The sequence below is a fragment of the Rhinopithecus bieti genome, unplaced genomic scaffold (genome assembly GCF_001698545.2).
Source record: "Rhinopithecus bieti isolate Rb0 unplaced genomic scaffold, ASM169854v2 scaffold_4666, whole genome shotgun sequence".
Classification (NCBI taxonomy): domain Eukaryota; kingdom Metazoa; phylum Chordata; class Mammalia; order Primates; family Cercopithecidae; genus Rhinopithecus; species Rhinopithecus bieti.
Genome location: NW_016804530.1, coordinates 34,878 through 48,868, shown reverse-complemented (window position 1 = coordinate 48,868; position 13,991 = coordinate 34,878). Strand labels below are relative to the sequence as shown.

The window sequence follows — 13,991 nt, the reverse complement described above, 5'->3', positions numbered from 1 at the left end:
AAATAGATTATCATAAAACAAGATTTCTATTAGCCCAACACTTTACAGAAGTCTTTGAGGTCCTTTATAGCATTATCTTAGAACTTATGTGTTACTTCTTTGTGACTAATGACAGCAAGGCACATATTAATGAGGGTATCACAGTCTACTATGGCGTGTTGTCATACAGCATTAAAAAGTACTCTGGAAAATAAACCAACCAAGGGCAGTTTAAAGGCAGTATCAGCTTTGTAATCTTTTCCTAGCTTATTTACACTTATTAGCTAATCCACCAAATCAAAAGTGTGTGCATTTAACAGAATTGCACTGCAATCAGTGAATGGGGCCCCTTGAATTTAAGAAACTTTATGGGACTGTACAGAGGCATGAGAGGAGAGGGACCAGCATTATACATACTCATTACAATTTCAAGAGGCCCAGTGTGCAGAGTCAGGAAGAAGTGGCCATTTCACCTTTGGCAAGACTTATGCACCACAGGGGACCCTTCCTCCTCTTGGGCTACTGCAGAGGGCAAGGCAGAATGGAAGCGGTCCAGGACCCAGGAGGAGAATGCTTTCCTCACTGCTGACCTTTCCCACTTCCAACCACCGAGAATCACAAGCCCCTGGAGCCAGGACTTCCTGCATAAACACGAAGACACTGAGAATTAAAGAGGGGAAATGTTTTGCCCAAAGGCTTGCAGGCCTAGAGTGGCGGCACTGGGGCTAAAATGCTGGTTATTCTGACTGCTAGCTCCAGGGAGAGAGGAGTTTCTTTCTCACTCACCATCTCTCCTCCCACCTCCTGGCTCTGCCTCCCCTCCTTCACCAGGAAAGACAGTAACATTGGGTACCCTGGGTGAGAGAATCTTCAGGGGAGGTCTGGGTAGGGGGGAATTAAGGCATCAGGTCCTCAAAAGGCCCACCTTGGGGGAGGGGGTCGAATCACCCTCCAGGGCTCATGTGTTAGCTCAGAAGCATGGAGTTGGTATTAGATGTGCTTTCCGCTAACTAACCGAGGGAGGGAATAGGAGATTCTCATAGGAGGGACAGGCAGGTGTGGTGGGAAACCTTAATCACTGGAGGGCCCTCAGGAACAGCAATGCGATGGGGACTGGGAAATGGGACTAGAGAGGAGATGGAAGACGTAAGAGGAGATGTGAGAAGTGAGAGTCCGACCCTGCTGGCCCATCCCCAAGGCTCTGTCTGGGCGCTGTTTGCATGCCGTGAAATGTTAGGGTTTGTGCAGTGAAACAGCTCGTGCATTCATTCCATCTAGGGGAAGTCCAGTTTCTTCCACACCTGGAGATTTGGAAACAAAAGACTCAGCTGGGCGCAGTGGCTCCGCCTGTAATCCCAGCACTTTGGGCAAGGCAGGCAGATCACGAGGTCAGGAGTTCAAGACCAGCCTAACCAACATGGTGAAAGCCTGTCTCTACTAGAAATACAAAAATTAGCTGGGTGTGGTGGCACACACCTGTGATCCCAGCTATTCAGGAGGCTGAGGCAGGAGAATCGCTTGAACCCAGGAGACAGAGGTTGCAGTGAGCTGAGATCACGCCACTGCACTCCAGCCTGGGCGACAGAGTAAGACTCCGTCAAAATAAATAAATAAATACAGTAAATAAAAAAGACTCACCATTATCATCCCTTAATACTACCCTCCCTGGTATTGTTTTGGAGATGACGTGAACCTGTATTTGGGGTGATCCTAGTGCTCTCTGCTGGTTTATATGAGCAACTGCATCATCCCGCCAGGTAGAAGGTTCATTAAGAGACAGGAAGGAGAAGAAATGGTGAAGGTGGAAGAACTGCATCAAGAATTCAGGAGTGAAGAGGGAGCAGTTCTCCCAAAAATTACATGAAATAATCTAAATAAAACCAGCAAGTACCAAGGCTGCTACGTAAGAGGTGCTTGGTGATGTTCTGGTTGTGTTTGAGTCAAGATGGACTGCATCTGGGTTGGGGAGTTAAAATTACAAACTTGCTAAGTTTCTCCCCACTCCTGCGGGGGCTGGTGTTTCTCACCAGGACTCAGACTTGCTTTTGGGAACGAGTTCTGATAAACCTGTGTACACTGAGGTGCAAAAGATGGACAATAGCTCAGAACAACAGTCTACAGGTGACTTGCAAGGAACATCTAAGTGTTAATAGTTGTTTCTTGGCAAAAATAGTTCCATAGTTCAATGAGTTTGTGAGATGTCATGTACCATGTTCCCTCCCTGGGGATGACCGTACATGGCGTATATTAAAGGCTCAGAAAAGTTGTGTGGCGAAGAAACTGCCTTAACTCTGTTTAGCATTTTACAGACCTTTTTGACTATGGAATTCTTTTTCTCATAGAACACCTATTATCATCTTGAATAAAGCTTGCTTGGAAAATCAGGAACAGAGAGACCATAGGCCCTGTAGGCAGCTGACCTCTCTCCCTCCTAACTCTGCCTCTCCTCTCTTTCCAGGCAGACATCTTCTCGGGGGCCATATTCATCAATCTGGCCTTAGGCCTGAATCTGTATTTGGCTATCTTTCTCTTATTGGCAATTACTGCCCTTTATACAATTACAGGTGAGTCCATTCAAATAAACCAGCACCTCAAACCCAGTTCGGGATTAGGCACTAGTGAAGGATAAAGGGAAGTAGGAGAGGTGTTTTTTCCTCCTGAGGAGGAGACATACTCAGGTAACAGTTTGGGATTGCGGTATTTGCTTAGTCCCCACTCACAGACCCTACAAGTTATACGAGTGGTTTCAGAAAGCTGTGGTGTTGGCTGGGATAGTCAGGGCAGCTTCTCACAGGAGTGCATGCAGAGCTGGGCCCTGTGGGTTGCAGAGATGACTTAGCTAAGGTGGGAGAATCAGGGCAGTGTCAGGTGCAAAAATAAGTGAGCACAAGGGGAATGGAGGCAGGTTGGGCATGCAGATGCTTTTGGCTGGAGAAGGGTGGCCACTGAAGGATCCTGTGTGGGTTTGGGGGGAACATACAGCTTGATAGTTCAAATGAGGTCACAGTATAGGGGCTCTGAAAGCCAGACAGAGGCCTTGGATTTGATGTGTCAGGGACTGGGAACCCCTGTAGGGAGGGAGAAAGGAAGTGACTCATACAGAGGTTTTAGAGGAAGACTCAAGTGGTGACCCCAGAAGCTAGTGCTTGAATAACAATCGGGCTCCTTTGCAGAGGGGTCACTCTGCCTCCTTGGCGGGGGTGGGAAGGATCAGCTTTAGCACTTGCTGCTTGACTGGAGCCCCACAGCTTTGGGGACTAATAAAAAGGTAGACATAGAAGTGGCCCATTGGCCGGGCATGGTGGCTCAAGCCTGTAATCCCAGCACTTTGGGAGGCCGAGACGGGCGGATCACGAGGTCAGGAGATCGAGACCATCCTGGCTAACACTGTGAAACCTCGTCTCTACTAAAAAATACAAAAAACTAGCTGGGCAAGGTGGCGGGCGCCTGTAGTCTCAGCTACTCGGGAGGCTGAGGCAGGAGAATGGCGTGAACCCGGGAGGCGGAGCTTGCAGTGAGCTGAAATCCGGCCACTGCACTCCAGCCCGGGCGACAGAGTGAGACTCCATCTCAAAAAAAAAAAAGTGGCCCTTTGAAATGTGCCAATTTGGTGATGTCCCACCATCTCCACAGCTAACTCTTTGCTCCTCCTTGCCTTGTGTGTGGAAGATGCTTCCTCTTACCACAGAGGAGCCATCTCCTTTGAGCCATCTTCTGGCTCAAAAGGGTCACACCAGACTCCCCTCAAGTAGGGAGAAGCATGCGCTACTTCTATGACAGGTGGAGCCGTGGGAACATGCTGAGTAGCAGAATACTGTAACAGGACGAGAGGGTGAAGGAAGGAAAGGCAGACGGACTACTGCAGCGGTGTTCTTAGAAGGCCAGCAGGAAGTAGAGGGTGGAGAGTGGGGAAGGAAGCAGGTAGACAGGTTGCCCTCCACACGAGGTCAGATGTGTTGTCTTCTTGCCTGCTTAGGGGGCCTGGCGGCAGTGATTTACACGGACACCTTGCAGACGGTGATCATGCTGGTGGGGTCTTTAATCCTGACTGGGTTTGGTAAGTGGGGCCAGGGCAGGCTGAGGAGGTGGGAGCAGAGGTAGAGGGCCTCAGGAATAGAAAGGCAAGTCCAGCCTCTCTACCTGTTGCCAGACTAGGCAGTGAGCTGAGGAGTGCTCTGCCCTTCCAAAGGGAGGGTCCAGCCCAGATAGGCTGTCATAGTGAGTATGCAGGGTCAGCTTCCTCATCTCTGGAAGACTGAGGTTGGGTCTGGTCCTGGATTTTCTACTGCTCTCTTTCACCAGTCTGGGCTAGTGGCTGTGCTGTGAGCCTGTGAAAACATAGTGTTCTGTTTGCAGAGAAACTGGACAGAAAAAGGATAAGGCTAAATATCCATCAAGCTAAATCTATTCAAATGTTATGTCTTCCATCTTAGGCTATATCTTATCTACATTTTGATGTCAAATGTCCTTTTATGAATTGTTGATAGTGGGTGATAATGATCCTTTTAATGCCCTTATTTGGCAAAATTAAAAACTTGGCTCCTCAGTGTTGGCCCGCCAATTAATTTTTTTTTTTTTTTTTAACTCATCTATGAAATCTTAAAGACAAGACTGGAGAACCTAGGTAAGGGTACTTATTATGGGAAGATAGAAAGTACATTTTATTTCTAGGTGCTCAAGGCCCACTGTGTATCCTGTAAAGACTCGTATTTGCTCTTCTCTCTTCTGTTTTCTAAGGACTTTCATTTGGTTTTTCCCAGCAGGCCCTGGGTGTTAGCAAGGCAGGCAGTGGAATGACTTATTCAAGGACACACAATTGAGAGGTGGCAGGTTCCGGATTTCTCACCCATTCCCTGTCCATCCCACCACACTGCTGGGTCCAGGGGTGGTAGGTGTGGGTCCGAGGTCCCAAAGGCCACTGTGTGTGTCTAGGTCTGTCTGTCTCTAGGTCTGAGTCCAAGGCTCCAAAGGCCATGACTGACAGCAGAGGGTGAGGGAAAAAAACAGAGTCTTTGTATGTGGTCCCAAACCAAGGTCTTTCTTTGATTAATAAAAGTCTCTTCCCTTTTATAAAGAGGTTTACAGTTGGAGCACTATTACAAGTTATTGCTTTGGTCCCCATAATAGCCCCTGAGCGGGCTGGGCAGGGCTACTAATCTTATTCTATGGATGAGAAAGCTGAGGCCCAGAATGGGAAGGTGACTTGCCCAAGGCCACTCAGTGAGGGCTCTGTTCGTGGGTTGGGTCCTCTCAGTTTCTCAGGCATCTATGGAAAGAAGCTGCTATGAAGAGCTGAAGGTTTCAGAATGTTCATTTCTGTACCGATGTTTTCCAGCTTTTCACGAAGTGGGAGGCTATGACGCCTTCATGGAAAAGTACATGAAAGCCATTCCAACCGTGGTTTCTGATGGCAACACCACCTTTCAGGAAAAGTGCTACACTCCGAGGGCCGACTCATTCCACCTCTTCCGAGATCCCCTCACGGGAGACCTCCCGTGGCCTGGGCTCATCTTTGGGATGTCCATCCTTGCCCTGTGGTACTGGTGCACAGATCAGGTACCCAAGCTGGATGTGTGGGACGGACAGAGTCTTCCCCAGGGCGCTACAGGAACTCCTGTCTGTCTGTGGTTTGTAGGGTTGGGACAGGGAGGGGAGAGCTCAGTGGTTTGTGAATTGCCACGCCCCAGTGATACAGGAGTGCCAGGTCAAGGACCCAGGATGGTGAAGCTGGGAAGTGCAAGGGTGTCACAGGGTCTCTGGTCTGCATACCTCCCTTACTGGGCTTGTTCTGGCAGGTCATTGTGCAGCGCTGCCTCTCAGCCAAGAATATGTCTCACGTGAAGGCCGGCTGCACCCTGTGTGGGTACCTAAAGGTGCTGCCCATGTTCATTATGGTGATGCCAGGAATGATCAGCCGCATTCTGTACACAGGTAATAACTTCTGCTGGACCCACAGGCCACTCTCCCTTTTTCTGTCTCCAAGTCACTTCTAAAGCTCTATAGCTTCCAGCTTCCTTTTTTTTGTTTCTTTTTTTTTTTGAGGCCAGGTTTTACTCTGTCACCCAGGCTGGAGTGCAGTGGTGTGATCACAGCTCACTGCAGTCTCCAACTGTAACTCCTGGGCTCAAGTGACATTCCTGCTTCAGCCTCCTGAGCAGCTGCGACTACAGGTATGTACCACCATGCCTGCCTCATTTTTAATTTTTTTTTTTTTGTAGCAATGGGAATTTGTTATGTTGCTCAGGCTGGTCTTGAACTCCTGGCCTCAAGTGATTCTCCTGCCTTGGCCTTCCAAAGTGCTGGGATGATAGGCATGAGCCACCATGCCTGGCCCTCTTATTTGTTATGGTCATATCCAAGCATTATTGTTTATGTGCTAGACAGTGAGCAACTTGAGGAAACTTTTGGAATTGTCTTTCCTGGTCTCTTATGTTGACAATTGTTTTCTCCTTTTTTTTTTTTTCAAATTTTCTAAAGTTATGACATGCCTCCAGGTCACTTCTCCCTGATAGTATTTGCTCAACTGTTGCTCAATCTCTTGCTCCCTCCCTCCCACCCTGAACGGTTCTTTGGTTCCTTTCCTCCTTTTCCTAGAAATTGTCTTTCTTCCTTAGTCAGAGCTCATCAATGTGTCAGGGCCAGCAGGGCAGGGCAGGCACCAAAGGGCTCTGTGGAGAGCTGCACTCCCACAGAACCACTTCAGGGCCTTGGAAAGGAATATCCTGTTTGAAACCTTGTTTTAAGAAGGTGAATTTTGGAAATATTTCCCCAATGTCTGCTTGCTGACGTGGCTCTTCATCTCTTCCCAGACAAAATTGCCTGTGTCGTCCCCTCAGAATGTGAGAAATATTGCGGTACCAAGGTTGGCTGTACCAACATCGCCTATCCAACCTTAGTGATGGAGCTCATGCCCAATGGTAAGAGTCTTTCTTGGGAGGCTGGTTGGGTTTAGGCACCACCTAGATTTCTGTGGACCTTCTGGGCAAAGCCGTTTCTTAGCCGGGGGGTTAGGAGGGAAAGCATCATTGTGGGTGTCCTCAGTATTTGGACACGTCCTTTCTCAGTGGGAAGGAGACATATGACTTGGTTGGGTTCTATGACTTCTGGGACTTGCTCATCAGTCAGGCTTGGAAAGGAGATGATCTGAGCACTTGTTAGAGAAAAACATGACTTTTCCATACTCATATAGAATGTCTTTCAAAGCTCTCCAACAGTGGATGTAAGTTAGCACACTCTTTATGGAAAAGTGGATGGTGGTCCCTCAAAAAATTAAAAATAGAACTACCATATGATCTAGCAATCCCATGACTGGGCATATAGCAAAGGAAATGAAATCAGTGTTTTGAAGAGATATCTGCTCTCCCGTGTTCACTGTAGCATTGTTCACAATAGTCAAGATGTGGAATCAACATAAGTGCCTATCAGTGAATGAATGGATGAATGGATAAAGATGTAACATACAGTATATACACAATGAGATACTATTCAGCCTCGAAAAGAAGAAAATTATGTCATTTATGACAACGTAAATGAACCTGGAGAACATTATGTTTAGTGAAATAATTTAGACTCAAACAAATACCACATATTCTCACTTATATGTAGAGCCTTAAAAAGTCAAATTTGTAGAAGCAGAGTAGAATGGTAGTTACTAGGGGTTGGGGTGGGGATCTGGGAAGATGTTGGTCAATGGATACAAAATTTCAGTTAAGAGGAATAAGTTCAAGAGATCTATTGTACAACATAGTGACTATGGTTAATAGCAATGTATTATACACTTGAAAATTGCCAAGAGTAGATTTTAACTGTTCTCACCACAAAAAATGATAAATATGTAAGGTAATGCATATATATGCTGATTAGCTCAATTGAGCTAATGTATAGATATTTCAAGCATCATATTGTACACCCTCAATATATACAACTTTTACTTGCCAATTAAAAAATATTTTAAAAAAACTCTCCAACAGATGTTAACAAGAAGGCTTGAACTAGGTCCAAGGGGTTTTACCTGGAGAATGAATTGACTTTTATGCTCTTCCAAGGAAACACATGGGGAAAGAGGCAAGATTTCAGCTCTAGGATGAGGGGGTCTGAGGCAATAGATGGATGGGATTCAAGGCGGCTTGTCACCATAAAGAATCTGTTTTCCTAGGAGATTGAGTGAATACTTAGCTGTGACTCCCAAATAGCTAGAGTTTTGTAGTTGACCTGTGGGATTATAGTCATGTTTCAGAAAAATCTCCTAATTCTGGCTCAAGTGATACAAATCTGGCTAGGGGTTAGGTTAGGGGTTTCAGGAGAACAAAACTTCAAAGTTATTACTTAGAAAAATTTAAGATAAACCTATAAAATTGTATTACTGAAAAGAAACTTAAGAGACTAGTCAAATCCCTTCATTTTACAGTGGGGGAAACGGAAGCCAACAGAGGGGAAGTGAGTTTTCCAGGGCCAGGCAGGAACGTGGTGTCTGGCATTTGGCCTGCTTAACGCTGCTCAAGGCTGGAATAGAGGAATTCGGGAGAGTCTTTTAAAAAATTAAAAAACTACAAACTTCATGCATGACTTTGGGCAAACCACTTGCATTTCAATTATATAAAAATGGGAGTAGTAGTTAACTAGTCTACTGAGCTGGGCTGCTTATTCATTAAAGTTACAATTAGCAGGAGTCATAGTGACTCTTCTAAAGTTCTGGCATGGATTGCACTGGCCTCTGTGGAGTGTTTATGTTATTCCTTTAGGGGGCAGACCCTCCTAGTGAGGACTGGAGCTCTAAACATTATGCGGGAGTGGAGTGTGCACAACAGAAAGATGTGTGGCATGCAGAACAAAATGCCGTGCTTCCCTGTGCCATTGCCAGTCCTTCCTTGTGGCTGTAATCTGGTTTCAGTAAATACTGCATTCCTTTTTTTTTTTTTTGAACGGAGTCTTGCTCTGTCACCCAGGCTGGAGTGCAGTGGCCGGATCTCAGCTCACTGCAAGTCGCCTCCCACGGGTTTACGCCATTCTCCTGCCTCAGCCTCCCCAGTAGCTGGGACTACAGGCGCCCGCCACCTCACCGGCTAGTTTTTTTTTGTTTTTTTTTTTTAGTAGAGATGGGGTTTCGCCCGTGTTAGCCCAGGATGGTCTCCGATCTCCTGACCTCGTGATCCCCGTCTCGGCCCCTCCCAAAGTGCTGGGATTGACAGGCTTGAGCCACCGCGCCCAGCTTTTTTTTTTTTTTTTTTTTTTTTTTTTTTTTTTTTTTTTTTTTTGAGATGGAGTCTTGCTCTTATCACCCATGCTGGAGTGCAATGGCGTGATCTCGGCTCACTGAAACCTCCGCCTCCCAGGTTCAAGCAATTCTCTTGCCTTAGCCTCTGGAGTAGCTGGGATTACAGGCACCTGCCACCATGCCCAGCTAATTTTTTTGTATTTTTAGTAGAGAAGGGGTTTTACCACGTTGGCCAGGCTGGTCTCAAACTCCTGACCTCAGGTGATCTACTTGCCTCGGCCTCCCAAAGTGCTCAGATTTACAAGTGTGAGTCACCACGCCCAGCCTACTGTATTCCTTAATGACCTCCCTGTGCTAGACTAAATAGATATTTTCCATTCCTCACCTTATTGGACCCCTCCAGTGGCATTCAGCATTATCGATCACTCATCCTTCTTGAGCTGTTCTTTTCTCTTGAATTCCATCATACTGTATTCCTCTGTTTGTCTTTTTAAATTTTCCCTATCCTCTCTGGCTGCTCCTTTTCATTCCATTTGCAGATTGAGCCTCCTCCACTCAGCAAGTAGGTGATCCTCCTACCAATCCACATCAACTTGTGTCTATTTTGTCTTCTACTATACATCTCTCTATTTTTTCTTCTGTAACCCTAGTCTGGTAGACCATTATGTTTTGCCTGGACCACTGTAAAATTATGTTCAGCAAATATTTGTTGAGTAAATAAATGAATGGAGTCTGATAAGAGTGTCATACAGAGTGGAAAGTTCTATCCCAGCTTACCAATTTCAAGGCAAAGTAACCCTGAACAAATGGCCGAGCTAGGGCTGAAACCCTTCCTACTAACTCCTTGAAATGGACCTTTATCAACTGAAAAATGAGATAATTGGACTTGACGATCTTTATAACTTCTGTATCTCTGATAGTTTGTGATCTACACTACACAAACTCAGAAAGAGCCATTTAAAAAAACCTCCCAATAAATGACAAAATAATTAGAATAGGCAGCATTTATACTTCATCTTGCAAGGCTGTGAGACCATAAATTATTAAAAGATATAAAACCTAGAGGAATGACAGAATCATGTTCCAAAAAGATCTCAAGAGGCATGAATGCTGACTCAGATCTAACAAGCTGAAGTTTAACAGAGGTGTAAGTGAAGTTCTAAACATGTGAGTCTCCTAAATGCAGTTAGATATGAATATAGAGAAGAGAGAGTTGAAGGGAACATGAGTTGTCTTTGAATATGTGAAAGATGGCAAAATGGATAAGGGGTAAGACCTGTTCTGTTGGGTACCATGAGAACTACATTTGATGCTATAGAGAGGTAGATTTCAGCCTACTCAGAACTGTCTGAGGGCAGGTTCCCTGTAGGGTAGGAGATTTCCTGTTGCTGTAGAGTTGGGCAGCGGAAGTGTTGTGGAAGGGATTCATGTATCAGATGGATGATAGGTCTAGGTGATCCTAAGGTTACTTTTACTCCTGAGACTGTAAAACTCTTAGTGGGTCCTCAGCTTGGCCTGGTCTTCTAGCCCTAGCAGGTGCTCCCCTTGCACTCCTTGGTATGGGAAGAATAGTAGAGATTATAGCCAACCAGGCTTGCCATAATTGGGAAAACTTTAATAACAAGAGTTCCATATTCTGATTTGGGAAGGTGTAGTATTCCATATTCTGATTTGGGAAGGTATCCCTGTTTAACACGTCAAAAATGAGGCCTAGAGCTTCATGTAACTTGCTTACGATCAGAGTTAGAAATATAGCCTTGTCTTTAAAAAAAAAAAAAAAAAAAAAAAATTAATTGAGCTTAAATTCACCTACCCTACAATTCCCTCATTTAAAATGTACAATTCAGTGGTTTTTTAAGTATATTCACAGAGTTGTGCAAGCATTGCTGAAATAAATTTTAGAAAATTTTTGTCACGCCATAAAGAAATCCTATACCTGCTAATGAAATGAGCAGTCTCTCCCTATTTCACCCCAACCTCCCAGTCCTTGGCAACCACTAATATACTTTCTGTATTCCTAGATTTGCATATTCTGGATATTTCATATAAATAGAATAATATAATATGTGTTTTATTGTGACTTGCTTCTTTTACTTAACAATGTTGGCAAGGATCATCTGTGTCATAGCATGTATTTTTATGTCATTCCTTTTTGTTGATGAATACTATTCCATCACATGTTTACCCATTTGTCAACTGTTCATGTATTTTGTTTATCCACTTATTTGGTGGACATATGTGTTGCTCCTCCTTTTTGGGTATTATAAGTAATAATATTACAAACATTAATGTATGAGTTTGTAAGTGGACATATGTTTTCATTTCTCTTGGGTAGAGAGAAATGAAATTCCATCTAGGAATGGAATTGATGGGTAATATGGTAGCTGAATGCTTAACCATTTGAAGAACTGACTGACCCAGACTATTTTCTGCAGTGGCTGTACCATCTGTACCATTTTACATTCCTGCCAGCAATATATGAAGGTCCCCATTTCTCCACATCTCCACTCACGCTTGTTATTTCTGTTTTTTAAAAATTTATTATTATAGGTATCCTAGTGGGTACAAAGTATTAACCCACTATGGCTTTGATTTGAATTTCCCTGATGTTAAGCATATTTTCATGTTACTATTGGCTATCTATATAGCTTTGGAGAAGTGTGTATTCAGATCCTTTGGCATTTTAAATTGGGTTATTTGTCATTTTATTATTGAATTTTATATGTTCTATATACTAGACCCTTATCAGATATATGATTTGCAAGTATTTTCTCCCAATCTGTGGATGTCTTACTTTCTTGAGAGCCTGATCTTTTGAATCATAGTTTAAATCTCTTTGTTATATCATAAATATTTCAGGTGAGAGACCTTATAAAAATCCCCTCAGATGGAAACACACATACACTCACTCTCACACACACACACACCGCATCACCTTCACCATCACCACTATCATCATCGTCGTCCAGTTGCAAAGTATTCACCTCAAGTATGTTGTGTCTCCGGCCCTCTGTGGCTGCTATGGGCTTGTAATGGGCTAATAAATTTAAAGCCATAGACCACTTTTTAAAGCTTCTAGTCTTTTTGGGGAGATAAATTGGATAACATGGCATGGTTTCAGAAGGCAAGCAAACCTTGAGTTCTCATATATTTTCCAAGTACGAAAGAGCTGAAGGTGCTGTATGTGCCACTCAAAACTCTTTCTCTTCCAGGACTGCGAGGCCTGATGCTGTCAGTCATGCTGGCCTCCCTCATGAGCTCCCTGACCTCCATCTTCAACAGCGCCAGCACCCTCTTCACCATGGACATCTACACCAAGGTCCGCAAGAGAGCATCTGAGAAAGAGCTCATGATTGCCGGAAGGTAAATGCGGCTTCCCCCATGCCACAAAAGCTTGAATGATTGGAGAGGTTCCATCTGTGTTACCCCTCAAGCTAGGGAAGGTTGGCAGATACCTGGGTAGAATGGGAATAATTTCTGTGGCTGGTTATATTTGTCGTTTGGTGGCATTTAACTTTATTTATTCTTTTATTCTTTTTAAATGTTTTATTTCCATTCATGTTTGGGAAACAGCTGCTATTTGGTTACATGAGTAAGTTCTTCAGTGGTGATTTGTGAGATTTTGGTGCACCCATCACTTGAGCATTATGCACTGAACCCAATTTGTAATCTTTTATCCCTCACCCCCTTCCCACCCTTTTCCCGAGTCCCCAAAGTCCATTGTATCATTCTTATGCCTTTGCAACCTCATAGCTTAGCTCCCACTTGTAAGTGAGAACATATGATGCTTGGTTTTCCATTCCTGAGTTGCCTCACTTAGAATAAGTCTTCGGTTTCATCCAGGTTGCTGCGAATGCCATTAATTCGTTCCTTTTAATGGCTGAGTAGTATTCCATCGTATGTATATATACACCATAATTTCTTTATCTACTTGTTGATTGATGGGCATTTGAGCTGGTTCCATATTTTTGCAGTTGTGAATTGTGCTGCTATAAACATGCATGTGCAAGCATCTTTTGTCTATAATACCTTCTTTTCCTCTGGGTAGATCCCCAGTAGTGGGATTGCTGGATCCAATGGTAGTTCTACTTTCAGTTCTTTAAGGAATGTCCATACTGTTTTCCATAGTGGTTGTATTAGTTTACATTCCCACCAACAGTGTAAAAGTGGTCTTTTCACCACATCCACACCAACATCTATTATTTTTTGATTTTTAAATTACAGTCATTCTTGAAGGAGTAAGGTGATTATTTTTTCCTTGCTAATTTGTTTGAATTCTTTTGTAGATTCTAGATGTTAGTCCTTTGTTGGAAGTATAGATTGTGAAGATTTTCTTCCACTCTGTGGGTTGTCTCTTTACTTTGCTGACTGTTCCTTTTGCTGTGCAGAAGCTCTTTAGTTAAGTCCCACCTATTTATCTTTGTTTTTGTTGCATTTGTCTTTGGGTTCTTGGTCATGAAGTCTTTGCCTAAACCAATGCCTAGCAGGGTTTTTTCTGACGTTATCTTCTAGAATTTTTATAGTGTCAGGTCTTAGATTTAAGCCCTTGAATTATCTTGAGTTGATTTCTGTATAAGGTGAGAGATGAGTATACAGTTTTATTCTCCTGTATGTGGCTTGCCAATTATCCCAGCACTATTTGTTGAATAGGGTGTCCTTTCCCCACTTTATATTTTTGTTCGGTTTGTCAAAGATTAGTTGGCTCTAAGTATTTGGGTTTATTTCTGGGTTCTCTATTCTGTTTCACTGGTCTCTGTGCCTATTTTTATATCGGTACCATGCTGTTTTGGTGGCTCTG

General features: G+C 44.0%; 1 protein-coding gene across 1 annotated transcript in view; it reads left to right on the top strand.

Moving 5' to 3' along the window:
- LOC108527591 (sodium/glucose cotransporter 1) overlaps positions 1 to 13,991 on the top strand; it is a gene marked incomplete at its 3' end in the record, with an annotated part of 89,747 nt that overhangs the window by 42,956 nt on the left and 32,800 nt on the right. The window contains exons 3-8 of the mRNA XM_017868935.1: positions 2,438 to 2,543; positions 3,956 to 4,036; positions 5,315 to 5,535; positions 5,775 to 5,910; positions 6,789 to 6,896; positions 12,406 to 12,556. Coding sequence (XP_017724424.1) covers positions 2,438 to 2,543; positions 3,956 to 4,036; positions 5,315 to 5,535; positions 5,775 to 5,910; positions 6,789 to 6,896; positions 12,406 to 12,556 — 803 coding nt within the window. The remainder of the gene's footprint in view (positions 1 to 2,437; positions 2,544 to 3,955; positions 4,037 to 5,314; positions 5,536 to 5,774; positions 5,911 to 6,788; positions 6,897 to 12,405; positions 12,557 to 13,991) is intronic.